The sequence below is a fragment of the Hyla sarda genome, chromosome 10 (assembly GCF_029499605.1).
Source record: "Hyla sarda isolate aHylSar1 chromosome 10, aHylSar1.hap1, whole genome shotgun sequence".
In the NCBI taxonomy this organism is placed as follows: Eukaryota; Metazoa; Chordata; class Amphibia; order Anura; family Hylidae; genus Hyla; species Hyla sarda.
In genome coordinates this window covers 26,377,388-26,394,506 of record NC_079198.1, presented here as the reverse complement: position 1 = coordinate 26,394,506, position 17,119 = coordinate 26,377,388, and the positions used below count along the sequence as shown (strand labels likewise).

Here is a 17,119-nt window from a genome sequence, read left to right as displayed (position 1 = left end):
CCCACACCTGTTACTTGCTCCAGCTGAGTTTAAAGGAGCATCACATGCTTGAAACAATCTTGTTTTTCCACAATTTTGAAAGGGTGCCAATAATCTTGTCCAGACCATTTTTGGAGTTTGGTGACATTATGTCCAATTTGCATTTTTTCCTCCCTTTTTTGGTTTAGTTCCAATACACACAAAGGGAATAAACATGTGTATAGGAAAACATGTGTTACTGCAATCCTTTTCATCTTAAAGACGTAGGTGGTAAGATGCAATCTGCAATGTTCTGGGACTGATAAAGTCTCTTTACCAGAGACCGTACAGCATCACATTTCTATAAAAATCCATCCTACATCCCTGATCACTCATGTGGATCAATATATAAACTGCACTCTCAGCGGCCAGGCATTCTGCCACATGTTCTCTTCTCTATATTCGTCAGTTTACATAGCACACTTGTCATATAAATATGTAATGAGAGTAAAAGACCTCGGTTCTCATGAAACTTTGGTTGATCTCTCTATATACACACACATTACAAACCAATATTTATCTATATACACAAATACATTGCTTTAGATATGCACTGATCAGAATTCCTCCTAGTGCCTCTGCTTGCTCAATTTCTTTAAAAAATCAGCTTATGTGAACTGATGGGAACCCTCGTGATCTCCCTGCTGCACCCAGTGTTCGTTTATGGCGTCGGGTGCAGGGTCGGAGTCTCGTGAAGTCACGGTCGTGCCCCCTTGTGACGTCACGGCCACCCCCCTCCTCAATGCAAGTCTATGGGAGGGGCCGTGACAGCTGTCACGCCCCCTCTCATAGACTTGCATTGAGGGGGCATGGCCGTGATGTCACGAGCGGGGTGTGACCGCCCCGCATCACCAGTCTTCCGGCACGGAGCAGAGTTTGCTTCGTGCACCGAATATCTGGGGTGCCGCAGCCGAAATCACGGGGGGTCCCCAGCGGCGTGAACCACCGCAATCAGGCATCTTATCCTCTATCCTTTCGATAGGGGATAAGATGTTTAGGGGCAGAGTACCCCTTTAAATCATTCCATTATAAAAATTTCCCATAACCGCCAGAAGAATGGTGAATGCTGCTCTGGAGTAGAAGGCAAGCTGGAAATCAGGGATAATACTGAATAAGTATTGTAATATATAAAGAGTGACTCCAGCAGCAGCAAGGTGAATACAGATCGAATATAATACATGATGTAACTCAAGATCAGTACGGGATTAATAACATATGAACACCAGCAGAATTAACCTCTTAAGGACCCAGGATGTCCCGGTACATCCTGAGTCCGCTCCCGTTCTATAACGTGGGACCACTAACAACGGCCGGGACCCGTGGCTAATAACGTGCGGCACTGATTGCGGTGCCGCACGCTATTAACCCTATAGATGCGGCGTTCAAAGTTGAACGCCGCGTCTAAAGGGAAAGTAAAACGTTGCCGGTTAGCTCAGGGGGCTGTTCGGGATTAAAAGATATCGTTAATTAAACCGCATGGTCAATGGCGTACACGCAAAAAAACTCTGATGAATAAGTCCTATCAATATAAAAATGGTACCGCTAAAAACTTCAGATCACGGTGCAAAAAATTTGCCCTCATACCGCTCCATACGAGGAAAAATAAAAAAGTTATAGGGGTCAGAAGATGATAAATTTTCCTGCATGTAGTTATGATTTTTTCCAGAAGTCCGACAAAATCAAACCTATATAAGTAGGGTATCATTTTAACCGTATGGACCTACAGAAAAAAGAGAAGGTGTCATTTTTACCGAAAAATGTACTGTGTAGAAACGGAAGCCCCCAAAATTTATAAAATGGCTTTTTTTATTTTTTTTATTTTGTCTCACAATGTTTTTTTTTTTCCATTTCACCGTATATTTTTGGGTAAAATGACTAACGTCATTACAAAGCAGAATTGGTGGTGCAAAAAATAAGCCATCATATGGATTTTAGGTGCAAAATTGAAAGAGTTATGATTTTTTCAAGGTAAGGATGAAAAAACGAAAATGCAAAGACGGAAAAACCCCAGGTCCTTAAAGGGGTACTCCGCCCCTAGACATCTTATCCCCTATCCAAAGGATAGGGGATAAGATGTCAGATCGCTGGGGTCCGGCTGCTGTGGACCCCGGGATCACCGCTGCGGCACCCACCGCGCTATCATTACTGCACAGAGCGTAATGACAGGCGATACAGGGGACGGAGCAGCGTGACGTCATGGCTCCGCCCCTCGTGACATCATGGTCCGCCCCCTTAATGCAAGTCTATGGCAGGGGGCGTGACGACCGCCACTCCCCCTCCCATAGACTTGCATTGAGGAGGCGGGCTGTGACGTCACGAGGGGTGGAGCTGTGACGTAACGATGCTCCGGCCCCTGTATCACCCGTCATTATGCGCAGAGCGAACTCGCTCTGTGCAGTAATGATAGCGGGGTGCCACAGCGGCGATCCCGGGGGTCTGACATCTTATCCCCTATCCTTTGGATAGGGGATAAGATGTCTAGGGGCGGAGTACCCCTTTAAGGGGTTAAGTTAATGTATATCCTGTGGGAGATTAGCTCCGTAGAGCGAGGAAAATACTGTAGTAGTCAGAGACACGCAACTAAAGTTTAAACAGGACTTTTTTCAGAAAACAAAAATACCGGTACAGCCTTTACATTAAGACAAAAGCTATAAAATAAATTCTTGATCATCCAAGCAATTAATATTCAATAATCTTCCCTATGTATACAGGTAACTTACTACCAACCACCCAACAAAACAGTCATCAAATGTGTTATTCATGATGTCATTTTTTGAGGCTACAGGCTTCAGGATGCTAACTCTTATCAGAGGTAACGGTTCCTCTTAGCCTTAACCTGCAGACTGACTTACACATTGTTTTAAATCATTGTCTTCAGCACCTGTGCTGATTTTGGCCACACTTAAAACCTGGACTGACCCGAAAGGGAATGAAGGCCCAAAAACAGACTTTCGCAGCAAAAGTCTGCTTAGGATTCCAATATTCCTGGATTTCTCATATCTCATCCTGCTTTTCCAGGATGAGATACAAGCTTCCTGAAACCTGGTAGCTAAATATGACTGGTACAATGGGAAAACCTAGCTACCTTCATTCCTGTCACTGGCTCACAATAGTGAGACCAGTGACACTTCCAGCAGAGGAGTGAATTCATATCTTGAGCATAATGGAGGCTGTATTTGAAGATCAATAGCAGAAAAGGACTTTAATACTTTTATGTATATGCAAATCTACTCAACTTTTCATCTATAAAGTGGAGAGCAAAGATAAACCTATACTGAAATGGGCCCTGTCATTAAAATGAATTGTTGCTATTGCACTCCTTATGGTAAATAAAAGATCTTTCTAATGTAACTTTGTTTTAAAAAATAAATAAATTAAGATTTCTATGTTTTATCTGTGTTTAAAAAAACTGCCACTAGGTGTCTCCCTACTTGTCCAGATCACATCTCCCCCCATCTCTAGCACAGATTTTTGACTCCTGCTGGCCTGGCAGATGTCCAAAATCAGGAAATGCAGTCTGTAGTGCTGAGAGGGGTGGGGGTGCAGCCTTATCCAATCATGGCTCATCTCACACTGAACTGCTCTGGGCTGTGTGTAGCAGAGTGAGGGAGGAAGTTAGGACGTTCTCCCCTTTATGCCTTCAGATGATGTCACCCCTGCTGGGGAAACGCCCGTTCCCAGTCTGTGAATCTGACTGAGCAGAAGATACAGAGCAATATCAAGGTAGAAAACTAAAAAATAATAAAAATAAAGGCAGGAAGTGGCTTAAAAGGGTTATTCTTTAAAGGGTTATTCCCAATAGAATATCCACAGGAAATGTCTAGACAGACTGTTCCCATACACATCAGGCACCTCTTAGGCCAAAGAGGGTTTAAATGAATGCCCATTCTCCACATAGGTGTGGGTCCACCACAAGGACCGTGGATCTCTAGGACCACAGATAAACATCTAATCTACAGATGAGGACTGGGCAGTAAGAATAATAAAGCCTGTACTGATGTCATTATTAATCTTAGAAGGACATGATCCCCAATCCCTCAGTTCTCACCTGTGGCAGGGCGATGTTCAGCTGCCTTTGAAGAGATTCCTTCTCGTGACCCAATTCTCTCAGCCGTAGCTGCGCAGTGGCCAGGCTCTCCTGAGTCTCCCGCAGAGTCTCAAGCAACCTCTCTCTCTCATTTAACATGTTTACCATAAGCTGTTCAAAGTTGGCATCGTCGGAACTGTAGGTCGAACCCCGACGGTTGTCCTCATTTATGGTGGGCATCACTTCGCACATCATCTTGGCAGCTTTATGTTACAAAATGTACACCAGGAAAAAAAGGCACCGGGGAGGGCAATAAATGTGGACAAATCCAGTCAAGGCAAACAGGTGGAGGGGGACAGGGGTAAAGACACGGCACAGGGGGGGATCCACTTGTTTACATCAGAAATAAATCTGGGTGGGTAACCGTGAGTACGAAGACTACGTGTAGTGTCCAGCTTGAAGCATCTTTATCACAGCCAAGAAGAGGTTTCCCGATCAAGTCACTACTTGGAGATGTATAGACCAGGCCAAGGCGTCAGGACATTCCTCACAGCAGTCACCGATCATTAGGAAAGTCCACATAAGTAAGTAACACCACCTAGAGTAAAAGGCAGATATATAAGAACCTTGTACAAACATAATATATATATATACAAACGTAATAAAGAGGGAAAACATAATATAAACAAAAAATTCAGGATTGACACAAACTCTTGTGGAATGTATTGAAATTTAAAGGGGTAATCCGCTGCTCAGTGTTTGGAACAAACTGTTCCGAACGCTGGAGCCGGCAGCTCGTGACGTGATAGCCCCGCCCCCTCATGACCCCCCCCCATAGACTTGCATTGAGGGGGCTGGGCATGACATCATAAGGGGGTGGGGCTATGACGTCATGAGCTGCTGGCTCCAGAGTTCAGAACACTTTGTTCCAAATGCTGAGCAGCGGAGTACCCCTTTAAGGAAAACTTATTGGACCTCAGGAGAAAGAAAGTTCCGCTTAGCAGGTATATAAAAAAAAATATTCAAGCAGCGGCCTATAAGAGAACAATGGGGCATCTCCAGAACGGAGTAGTTCAGGTAAAAGTATTATGTAGTGTTCCATGACCACTTACAGTTTTTGGAAAAAATGGTCGTAATACAGTCACATGTTATGGTCCATAATATGACTGCAACAGCCAAACTTTGCTTGGTTCTAAATAGACTGCCAAGGGGGTGGTCCTCACTGCTCTTCCTCTTGAGAAATGAGTATTGATTGACCCTCTTGGCTATCTAGACCTTCAATAGCATATCTGGGTCAAAATGGGACAGGAGGGGAGGGCCTAGACAAAATACAAGCAGCAGCTGCTCCACTTGCAGGTTTGTTTGTTTTTTTAAGCAGTCCACAGGTCTTCTTTAAGTTCACCTCAGGAGAACCACCAAGGGTCTGGTTGATATATCTATTATATGGCTATGTTGTGAGATTACCATAATACTGTGGCTATTTGTTTGTGAACTGGCTATTTCCTTTTGGAGTTCATTCTCTCAAACTACAAATCCCATAGTTCCTTGTTTGTAAGTGTGAGGTCACTTTCCTCCCTCTCACACATCAGCCACCCCACCCATTGAAACACAAATGAGCTGCGTTCCATTCAAAAGACCAGTGTTTTCTAACCAGGGTGCATCCAGCCTTTTGCAAAAATACAATTAGTTGCAGAATGATCTCTCTCCCACCCAGCCGTCTCTCCACCCATTGAAGCAGAAAGGCTCCTTCTGAATACCTGACTAGTGATGTAATGTCTCGGGCCGCACTGCAACCTAGGAAAACCTGAGACCTGAGTAATTTTGTATGCTGTTAAAAATAAATATTGGGGAGAAAATCACGGAAGAATTGCGAGACCACCATCACACACAGGTAGTGACAATATATTATGAACTACACTAACTACACAGCCCCTGTAGCATAGTCAAATAAAAAATAAAAAAATCACGGAATACCCTTTATGGCCTAAGGCATTTTGAGTGTGTGAGGGTAGGGAGTTTAGAACATTTTTCTAACCCTACAGATCCAATCATGTAGGTCAATTTACGGATCCTAAATACTGAACGACAGGCCCATAATAAACCCTTAAAATTGAGGTGTTTTTATTTTTCCAGGGATTCATAGAAATGCCACATAATCTCCAATATAATGGAGAAACATTGCTTTCAGGAAAGTACAGTGTGACCATTTAGTGCCAATGGATCAGTACAATAAACCCATAGAAACTCCAGATGTTGCAAAACTTCCACTCCCAGCATGCCTGGACAGCCAACGGCTGTCCGGGCATGCTGGGAGTTGAAGTTTTGCAACATCTGGAGAACCAAAGTTTGAGACCACAGCATTACAGGATCCAATCACACAGCTTTGCCATAAGCTTTACCCATGACAATCGGGCAGTGACAACAATTGGCCATTTTTAGGCTTGAAAGAGCAGGCGTTATAAAGTACAATGATTTTCCGTACGTAGTGTTAAAATAAACGTAAAAAAGAAACAAAACAGTTCTAATGGGTTAAAATAGTTGGAAGGCGCTTGCTGCATAATTCTCTCAGTCAATTCTTTCTAGCTTGGGAAAAATGTGACTTTGGAGGCTCTTAGTATTTTGCTGCTCGTATTTCATCACCAGACGGAGGCCTGGGAATTGCTACAATTAGAACCCCACCCTGATTCTGTGTAGCAGGCTGACGGGAGGGGTCCACCTTGCCTCACCCCAAGTTTCTCTCTGTGTAACACGTGAAGATGTGAGACTTTCACAACACTCCCTTGGTATTTTACCCAGTGGGTTACAATGCAAAAACAACACATGCATCTCGCATTGGCAGAAAAAGCAGAAAGACGGGATGAGCTCTGCAGAATACTTATTATTTACCGATTAACCGAACGGCAAGTGAAATAAACTTTTGCCCTCTATATTGTAAAATGACATAATGTGGAATGATCTTACCCAAAGCCTACAATACAACAAATGGACTATACACGGTAAACTCTACAACCCTCAACTCTACACGGTAAACTCTATGACCCTCAACCCTACACGGTAAACTCTACAACCCTTGACCCTACACAGTAAACACTACAACCCTCAACCCTACACGGTAAACTCTACAACCCTCAACCCTACAAGGTAAACTCTACAACCCTCGACCCTACATGGTAAACTTTATGACCCTCAACCCTACACAGTAAACTCTACAACCCTCAACCCTACACAGAAAACTCTACAACCCTCGACCCTACATGGTAAACTCAACAACCGTTGACCCTACACTGTAAACTCTACAACTCTCGACCCTACACAGTAAACTCTACAACCCTCGACCCTACAGGGTAAACTCTACAATCCTCGACCCTACACGTTAAACTCTACAACCCTCGACCCTAAACGGTAAACTCTACAACTCTACAACCCTCGACCCTACACGGTAAACTCTACAACCCTCAACCCTACCCGGTAAACTCTACAACACACAGTAAACTCTACAACCCTCAAACCTACACGGAAAACTCTACAACCCCTGACCCTACATGGTAAACTCTACAACCTTTGACCCGACACGGTAAACTCTACAACTCTCGACCCTACACAGTAAACTCTATAACCCTCGACCCTACAGGGTAAACTCTACAACCCTCGACCCTACACGTTAAACTCTACAACCCTCGACCCTAAACGGTAAACTCTACAACTCTACAACCCTCGACCCTACACGGTAAACTCTACAACCCTCAACCCTACCCGGTAAACTCTACAATACACAGTAAACTCTACAACCCTCAACTCTACCTGGTAAACTCTACAATCCACTGTAAACTCTACAACCTTCATAAAAAAAAAAATAGACTTCTCAGTATCCACAGGTGACATTACTCTGAATAGAAGTTGTGCACATAATACAATGAGGTATTAAGAGGTCCCGATGTCAGGATATGGGGGCGATTGAAAAAAACAGTTCCGAACGCAGGAGGCGGGAGCTTGTGACGTCACAGCCCCACCCCTCATTACATCACGCCCCTTCTCATAGACTTGCATTGAGGGGGTAGGGTGTGACATCATGAGTGGGCGGGGCTATGACATCACAAGCTCCTGGTGCCGGCTCCAGCATTCAGAACAGTTTGTTCCAAATGCTGAGCAGCATAGTACCCTTTTAAATGGCTATGTTGCGAGATTACCATAATGCTGTGGCTATATTTTTGTGAACTGGCTATTACCTGTTGCAATTCATTCTCTAAAACTATAAATCTCATAGTTCCTTGTTTATCTTCCTCCTATACGTCAGCCACCCCACCTATTGAAACACACCTGTGCTGACTCCAATGTAATAGACCATTGTTTTTTGACCAGGGTGCCTCCAGCTGCTGCAAATTCTTGCAGAATGATCTCCCATGCAGCGGTCAATCCACCCATTGAAGCAAAGACAGGCTCCCTCTAAACACCTGACTAGTGATATAATGTCTCGGCTGCACTGCAACCTGGGAAAACCCTGAAACAACACTCATTTTGTATGCAAAAATAAATGTAGGGGCAGAAATCACAGAGGAATTGCGAGACCACCATGAAACATGGGTACAGACACTATATTATGAACTACACTGTAGCCCCTGTTGCATAGTCAAATAAAAAAAAATCTCAGAATACCCCTTTAAAGGGAACCTGTGGTCATGCTGCATATTCCAATAGTCATTGGGGCAGTCCCCGGTGGCTTCTCTCTGCATTGCTGGCCTTGATTGCCAGATCTCTACACAGAAACAAGGAGCTATCCATCAATCAAGGCTGGAGGGGTAGAGAAAAGCCAGCGGAGGCAGCATAAAAATGATGACAGGTTCCCTTTAAGTTACATGAGGTTTCTGTAACAGAAATCTGTCTGCTTAGCGGTAATTTTAATGAAGCCGAGTGGTAGTATAAAGCATGAGGGCATAGCGGTTGCTTAAAGGGAATGTGTAAAGATACAACTCCTTTCCATATGCCCAACTAGGCACAGAAAAAGAGAGAAAAAGGAACAGGAAAGCGCCCCTGGTGAAGTATGTTAGGCACAGGTGTAGAGGTACTGATTATAACACTCACCCTGTGGTGTTCCGCTCAGACCACAACATCTAAATGCGCATGTAGAATAGAGTGGGGTCCTGCAGCTTGGTTCCCCCGATCCCAGGTACCATCTGGTCCAGTAGTAGTGTAGGCAGCAGAAAAGGTGAAACTTAAAAACTGAACTTTATCAAAGCGCCAGACCCCTTGGAATAGTCAGTCCAACAATGTAGACCAATTGGATAAAAGATAGTATTTATTCCAAGCACAGATCAACGCGTTTCAGACCCGAAACGAGCCCTTCATCAGGACAAGGTGCCTAGGGCACACTGTCATCATTGCCAGGAGGCTATCTTCTTCAAGACAGAGCAGAGTGTCACTATCAAAGGCCAGACTGCCCTCACGGACCTAGTTTTCAATGCCCTACAGGTTTAGCTATTCATTTGTAGTATAGCCATCTTCAGCATCTCCAAAATATAACAGCCAATTGTTGGTTGTTTGCAAAGCCAGACACCTAGTGATCAGCTGATTGGGCCTTTGTTTTGATGAAGAAAATCCCTTTAAATGGGTACTCCGATGGAAAACTTTTTTTAAATCAACTGGTGCCCTAAAGTTAAACAGATTTGTAAATTACTTCTATTTAAAAATCGATATCCTTCCAGTACTTATTAGCTGCTGAATACTACAGAGGAAATTCTTTCCTTTTTGGAACACAGTGCTCTCTGTTGACATCATGACCACAGTGCTCTCTGCTGACATCATGACCACAGTGCTCTCTGCTGACATCATGACCACAGTGCTCTCTGCTGACATCATGACCACAGTGCTCTCTGCTGACATCTCTGTCCATTTTAAGAACTGAAAACAAATTCACTGAAATTGTAAAAGATAGCTGATTGTGGCTAGAGCTATTAGGACAATAGTTCACTGAAGTAGAATAGTTAGCTCAATTAAAACTTAACCTTTAATAGTATTTCGTGATAAGATAAGTAGTCTTTAGATAACAAATAAAAGTTTACATAAGGTATAGGTCAGATGGATGGAGAGCCAGGAAAGATCAATAGGGTTCCAATACCATCACCTATCACAACAGTATTATCCTACAAAATGCAACCTGTGCAATTAAACACTAGGAAGAAGTAATCAATCCCGACGCGTTTCCCCCGAAAAACAGATAAAGTGGAGCAATACCGGGTTCATCAGGGGATTAAGAAAGTAGGAAACAATAACCAATTATGATACAGCTGGTAAGTATTCGCTGCCAGCTAAACTAAGATACAAGGTCCGATAAGGACCACTCACTCAGACCCAATGGTACAGTCCTTCACCCGGAGTGGTTGTCAGGGTAGCCAATTGATGACAGCTAGTTCCCTCCTGGCAGCGTAGCAGCATTTTAAGAACTGTCCAGAGTAGGAGAAAATCCCCATAGCAAACATATGCTGCTCTGGACAGTTCCTAAAATGGACAGAGGTGTCAGCAGAAAGCACTGTGGTCATGATGTCAGCAGAGAGCACTGTGTTCCAAAAAGAAAAGAATTTCCTTTGTAGTTTTCGGCAGCTAATAAGTACTGGAAGGATTAAGATTTTTTTTAATAGAAGTAATCTGGCACCAGTTGATAAAAAAAAAAAAAAAAAAAAAAAAAGTTTTCCACCGGAGTACCCCTTTAAGTCTCTAAAATCATCAAGAATGAGAAAGGAGGTGGAGTTCTGACTACCACATCATCCAATAGACCAGTGGTCTTCAACCTGCAGACCTCCAGATGTTGCAAAACTACAACTCCCAGCATGCCCGGACAGCCAACGGCTGTCCGGGCATGCTGGGAGTTGTAGTTTTGCAACATCTGGAGGTCCGCAGGTTGAAGATCATTGCAATAGACAATGTAGTCGAACTGAAGCCACTGATCACTGGTCTGTCCTGAAGTAGGAAAGCTAAAAAGCCACCGAGCGACACAGTGCACCCCTACTGTAAAAGAAAAGCCATCAGACTCAACAGAGAAAAGCATTAAAGTAAAGTAAAGCATTAAAAAAATAAAATAAAATAAAAAGGCAACCTATGGCCAAATGAAATCTATTGTTCTCTGTTATCAGCCACGTATCGCTAGATGTCACAGCACGTGGCTGGATAATAATGGGCACTGAGCAGGTCCTTTCATACATTCGGTTATCAGCCTCATAAATATATTATTGCTATGCTAGGCTGCAGCAACAAGACATAAAAAGGGCGATGAGTATTATACGCTGTATACTGGGAGTGGCAATAAATTCTCAGACCAAACCGGCTTTATATTGCTTGAAACGGCATCCAGGAATACCCTTTAGTTATATGAAACATATAGAGGCAGAGGGGAAGCAGAAGAGGAAATGAACAGCATATCAATGGCGCTATACTACACAGGATCTAGGTGACAAGCCCAAGAGATCTATAATGGCTACAAAATCCTACATCTGTCAGGCTGCATTCACACCACGTTTTTGCAATACAGTTCCCGTATCAGGTTTTTGATGAAGAACGGATTCCTCAAAACCTGACTAAACTGTATCACAAACGTGTGTACAAATTTGAACCCGTGTACAGTTAAAAAACGTATTCGGTTTGAAAAATGATGTCCGGTTGCATCCGTTTTTTTTAAGAAAAAAACGTATATGTTTTAACGTTTCACTCCATTATGAATAAAGTTTCACTTGTTTGATTAAAATTCCAAGAAAAAAAAACTGTGCAAAGTCAAAAACCGTATGATAAAACCGGATGGAACCGTATGCACATACAGTTCTGTACGGTTCCCATTGACTCCCATGATAAAAAAAAAACGTATACGGTTTAATACAGTTTTTCACCCGGACCAAAAACCGTGGTAGACTACGGTTTTGGGTACGGGAAAAAAAATGGACAAAACCGTACGGGATGCAAAACGGATGCAACTGGATGCATTGTTTGGCATACGGTATTCAATATGGTTCCATACGGTTTTCACATTGAAAACGTATACGGGAACTGTATTGCAAAAACGTGGTGTGAATGCACCTTTAGCCAGGTAAGGCTGGGTTCACATCACGTTTTTGCCATACTGTTTTCAATCAGTTTTTCTAAAGAAAACCGTATGGGAAAAAAACGGATGGAACAGTATGGGAACAGGTAAACCGTATGCGTTTTTAAACTGTATACTGTATTTAAAACTGCATACAGTTCCATAAGTTTTTATTTAAAAAAAAAAAACATACATTTTGATAATTTTGTCTATTTTTAATGGGAGGGGTGTTGGGTGGGGACATTAGGATGCAAATGCACAAAGTAAAAACCATATACGGTTTCCCATTGAGGTCCATATTTAAAAAAAACGTATGCGGTTGCAGTACGGTTTTTAAGCTGGAGTCAAAACCGCCTAAGGCTGGATTGACATCACCTTTTTGCAATACTGTTTTCAATCCATTTTTCTAAAGAAACCTGTATGGCAAAAAAAAACGGATGGAACCGTATGGGAAAAAGTAAACCGTATGCGTTTTTAAACCGTATACTGTTTTTAAAAGCGCATGCGGTTCCGTCCGTTTTTATAAAAAAATAAAAACATACGTTTTTGAAAATTTTGTTCATTTTTAAAGTTACTCTTGTTTTATTGAATTATTTATTTAATTATTTATTGGGTGGGGACTTTAGGATGCAAATGCGCATGTGCAAAGTAAAAACCGTATACGGTTTCCCGTATGGAACCGTATACATGAGCGTTTCCCATTGACGTCCGTGTTAAAAAAAAAAACGTATGCGGTTGCAGTACAGTTTTTAAACCGGAGACAAAACAGTGGTCAACCATGGTTTTGAGTACAGGAAAAAACGTATTGCAAGCAAACCGTACGCAACTGGATGCATCCGATTTTCAATTATTTGTCTATGTTTACGGTTTTCAATACGGTTCTATATGTTTTCAATATTGAAAACACATATGGGAAACGTACTTGAAAAATGTGGTGTGAACCCCGCCTAATACAGGACGAATGTAGGACAAAATGTTCTCCAACCATTCTACTAGGCAATGATGGGTAAAAATGTTACTTATTTCCTCTTCGCAGATTCAGTGGCAGATTTGGGATGACCTGTCTGTTTATCAGCCAAAATATTCCAAACGGGAAAAGAAAAGATAAGAACTAAATGGAAACGACATCAGCGTCGGTAGCAGCGTATGACATCTGAGGTTGTGTCCAATCTGTCCAGATGTAAAGAGAAGAAGTTAACAACCTGCAAACCAATCTCATGGACACAACCGATGCCCAGCAAACCAATCCCCGGCCCAACACACATTAGATAGCTGTCTAATGTCTCCCAATGAGACAGGCGAGCCATATCCTAAACAAAGACGTATCGGGGGAGATTTATCAAAACCTGTCCAGAGGAAAAGCTTCCCAGTTGCCCATAGCAACCAATCAGATCACTTCTTTCATTTTTAACAAGGCCTCTGCAAAATGAAAGAAGCAATCTGATTGGTTGCTATGGGCAACTGGGCAACATTTCCTCTGCACTGGTTTTGATAAATCTCCCCCATCATGCCCATTATATCAAGATTAAAAATCCAACTTGTTCAATCCTTCTCGTCCCCAGCAATAGACACCCAATTGTTATGGCCTGGGGGCAATTAGATCTGCCATGTTTGTTTTTTAGGGGTGATCGCAATAAGAATAGAAGCCCCAGAGCTCACCAGCCTTCCCTCCACTACCATACAATCTTAGAAACCTCCAGTAGTCGACGGGATTCAAGGTGCTGAACACAGAAGTAAAAGGGAACTGACGTTTATTCACCCATGATGCAACGCGTTTCACAGTAGAACTGCTTCATCAGGCCTGATGAAGCAGTTCTACTGTGAAACGCGTTGCATCATGGGTGAATAAACGTCAGTTCCCTTTTACTTCTGTGTTCAGTGCCTTGAATCCCGTCGACCACTGGAGGTTTATTTCTAAGATTGCATTGAATTAGACGTGATATATTCACTTGATATCTTCTTTGCTCTTATCCATTGTTGCACTTGGGGAGTGTAACCCCGTGTGGTAAGCATTAACTTTGCCCGAGCATTAACCCCCCCAACCCCCAATGCAACCACTTTAACACACTACGGAGCGATGTATGTCTTTTGTTTCACCACTACCTTAGGAATAATCATATATTCAGTGTAGTCAACTCATCTGGATTTTCCAGGAGACACCCATGTTGTGTCCACCTTACGTAACCAGTTCCTTCATTCACGCAGGTAAAGACATATGTACATGCTTTAGCAATAGCTTAGGCAGGTACACAAGAGATTCAGAAGTGGGATTGCTTACTTCTATTAAGAAATCTTAATCCTTTCAGTTCTTATGAGCTGCTGAAGATGAGTTGTTCTTTTCTAAGTGCTCTCTGATGACACCTGTCTCGGGAACTGTCCAGAGTAGAAGCAAATCCCCATAGCAAACCTCTTCTACTCTGTGCAGTTCCCGAGACAAGCAGAGATGTCAGCAGAAAGCACTGTTGCCAGACAGAAAAGAACAACTCAACTTCAGCAGCTGATAATTATTGGAAGGATTAAGATTTTTTAATAGAAGTAAATTTACAAATCTGTTTAACTTTCTGGAGCCAGTTGATATAAAAAAAATAAAAAAAAATTCTTCCTGGAATACCCCTTTAATGCCATGTTCTTTTTAAATCTGGCAACGTCTTTCAAGGAGTACTCTGGAATTCAAATATTTTTTTTTTTTTTTTACCTGTCCAGAATAGCCTTACGGAAAAAAACAAACAACACTGGATTTTCTTCCTACTGCTCCTTCGGTGGCTTCAGTATCTCCCTCCCGGCCTCTGCTACAGTCTTCTTCCTGCTTTTTGTGGTCGACTTGTGGTGTGACATATTGAGCCCCAGCAACCGGAAGAAGACCCCAACGGAGGCCGGGAGAAGTATTACTGGAGGCACCAGATTGATAAAATGCAATGCCTGTCCAAAATATACTCCAACCAATGGAAAGGATTGGAATGAAGAGAAAATGATTTCTGTCACCATAGTAACAAACAAGACTACTATGTCGTACCATGCCTGGCGTTGGTAAGACACACCTTTCACATCTTAATAAGGCACACCCACATCTCCTAGTGACTTGAGGAAACATATTTACAGACTTCAACCAACATGTAAATCAGGAAGAGACAAGGTGTTTACTCAGTAATTATATGTAAAATCAAATGCAATGATATGAAGCAAGGCTGTTTAGTTGTACATGAAGATAGCCTACTGTTGCCTATCTGTCTATAATTTTCGTGAGGATTATCTCAGTGCCTGAACAATATTTTGCACTACAGGTATAATACTTGAATCAAATAAACTACTACTCTTCACACTTTTGTAGATGGCAAAATACTGGCAACAGTGCCATTATAACAAAGGAGGGGATTCTGCCACAGTAATAACTCAACTACCCCTTCAAAGCCCATGCTTAGCTCTTTATCCACACCCAAGCCTTGCTCTAACATCCATGCCCATGCCTTGCTCTACCTCAATGCCCATGCCTTGCTCTAACCTCCATGCCCATGCCTTGCTCTAACATCCATGCCCATGCCTTGCTCTACCTCAATGCCCATGCCTTACTCTAAGCTCCATGCCCATGCCTTGCTCTAACTTCCATGCCCATGCCTTGCTCTTCCTCCATGCTCATGCCTTGCCTTAACCTCCATACCAATGCCTTGCTCTAACCTTCATGCCAATGCCCTAACCTCCATGCCCATGCCTTCTTGCTCTACCCCCATGCCCATGCCTTGCTCTAACCTCCATGCCCATGCCTTGCTCTAACCTCCATGCCCATGCCTTGCTCTAACCTCCATGCCCATGCCTTGCTCTAACCTCCATGCCCATGCCTTGCTCTAACCTCCATGCCCATGCCTTGCTCTAACCTCCATGCCAATGCCTTACTCTAACCTCCATGATCATGTCTTGTTCTAACCTTCATGCCTTGCTCTAACCTCCATGCCCATGCATTGCTCTAACCTCCATGCCCATACCTTGCTCTAACCTCCATGCCCATGCCTTGCTCTAACCTCCATGCCAATGCCTTACTCTAACCTCCATGATCATATCTTGCTCTAACCTCCATGCCTTGCTCTATCTCCATGCCCATGCATTGCTCTAACCTCCATGCCCATGCCTTGCTCTACCTCCATGCCCATGCCTTGCTCTAACCTCCATGCCCATGCCTTGCTCTAACCTCCATGCCCATGGCTTATTCTAACCTCCATGCCCATGCCTTGAGCTACCTCCATGCCCATACCTTGTTCTACCTCCATGCCCATGCCTTGCTCTAACCTCCATGCCCATGCCTTGCTCTAACCTCCGTGCCCATGCCTTGCTCTAACCTCCATGCCCATGTCTTGCTCTACCTCCGTGCCCATGCCTTGCCCTAACCTCCATGCCCATGCCTTGCTCTAACCTCCATGCTCATGCCTTGCTCTAACCTCCATGCCCATGCCTTGCTCTAACCTCCATGCTCATGCCTAGCTCTAACCTCCATGCCTTCCTCTAACCTCCATGCCCATGCCTTGCTCTAACCTCCATGCTCATGCCTTGCTCTAACCTTCATGCTCATGCCTTGCTCTAACCTCCATGCTCATGCCCAGCTCTAACCTCCATGCCTTCCTCTAACCTCCATGCCAATGCCTTGCTCTAACCTCCATGCCAATGCCCTGCTCTAACTTCCATGATCATGTCTTGCTCTAACCTCCATGCTAATGGCTTGCTCTACATTATTAGGGGAAACCAATCAGTGCCCAGAGGCAGGGGACTTTTCCTTCCTGGGCCAAATGACACAGTCTGATATAAAAAAAAAAAAAAAAAAGCTCATACTATGGAAGCCAAGCCTAAGAAGGCTATAGATACCGCAAAGAAGAGAGAAACCAGCAACCAGGAGAGTTCCTTCTCCTGTATGTACAGTCCACATTGCTACATTGTGGCTATCCATCTTGTCAAATAGAAAATCTGTTAAAATGCACATTTCACCCCCTGGCTGCTCACTTCACATTTGTCAGGCTGTTGATTGTATA

General features: G+C 43.3%; 1 protein-coding gene across 5 annotated transcripts in view; it reads right to left on the bottom strand.

Moving 5' to 3' along the window:
* PPFIA3 (PTPRF interacting protein alpha 3) overlaps window positions 1-17,119 on the bottom strand; it is a 160,906-nt gene that overhangs the window by 123,529 nt on the left and 20,258 nt on the right. For all 5 annotated transcript variants that reach the window (XM_056544649.1, XM_056544654.1, XM_056544652.1 and 2 more), the window contains exon 2: window positions 4,067-4,643. In XM_056544649.1, coding sequence (XP_056400624.1) covers window positions 4,067-4,300 — 234 coding nt within the window. In that variant the 5' untranslated portion in view covers window positions 4,301-4,643. The remainder of the gene's footprint in view (window positions 1-4,066; window positions 4,644-17,119) is intronic.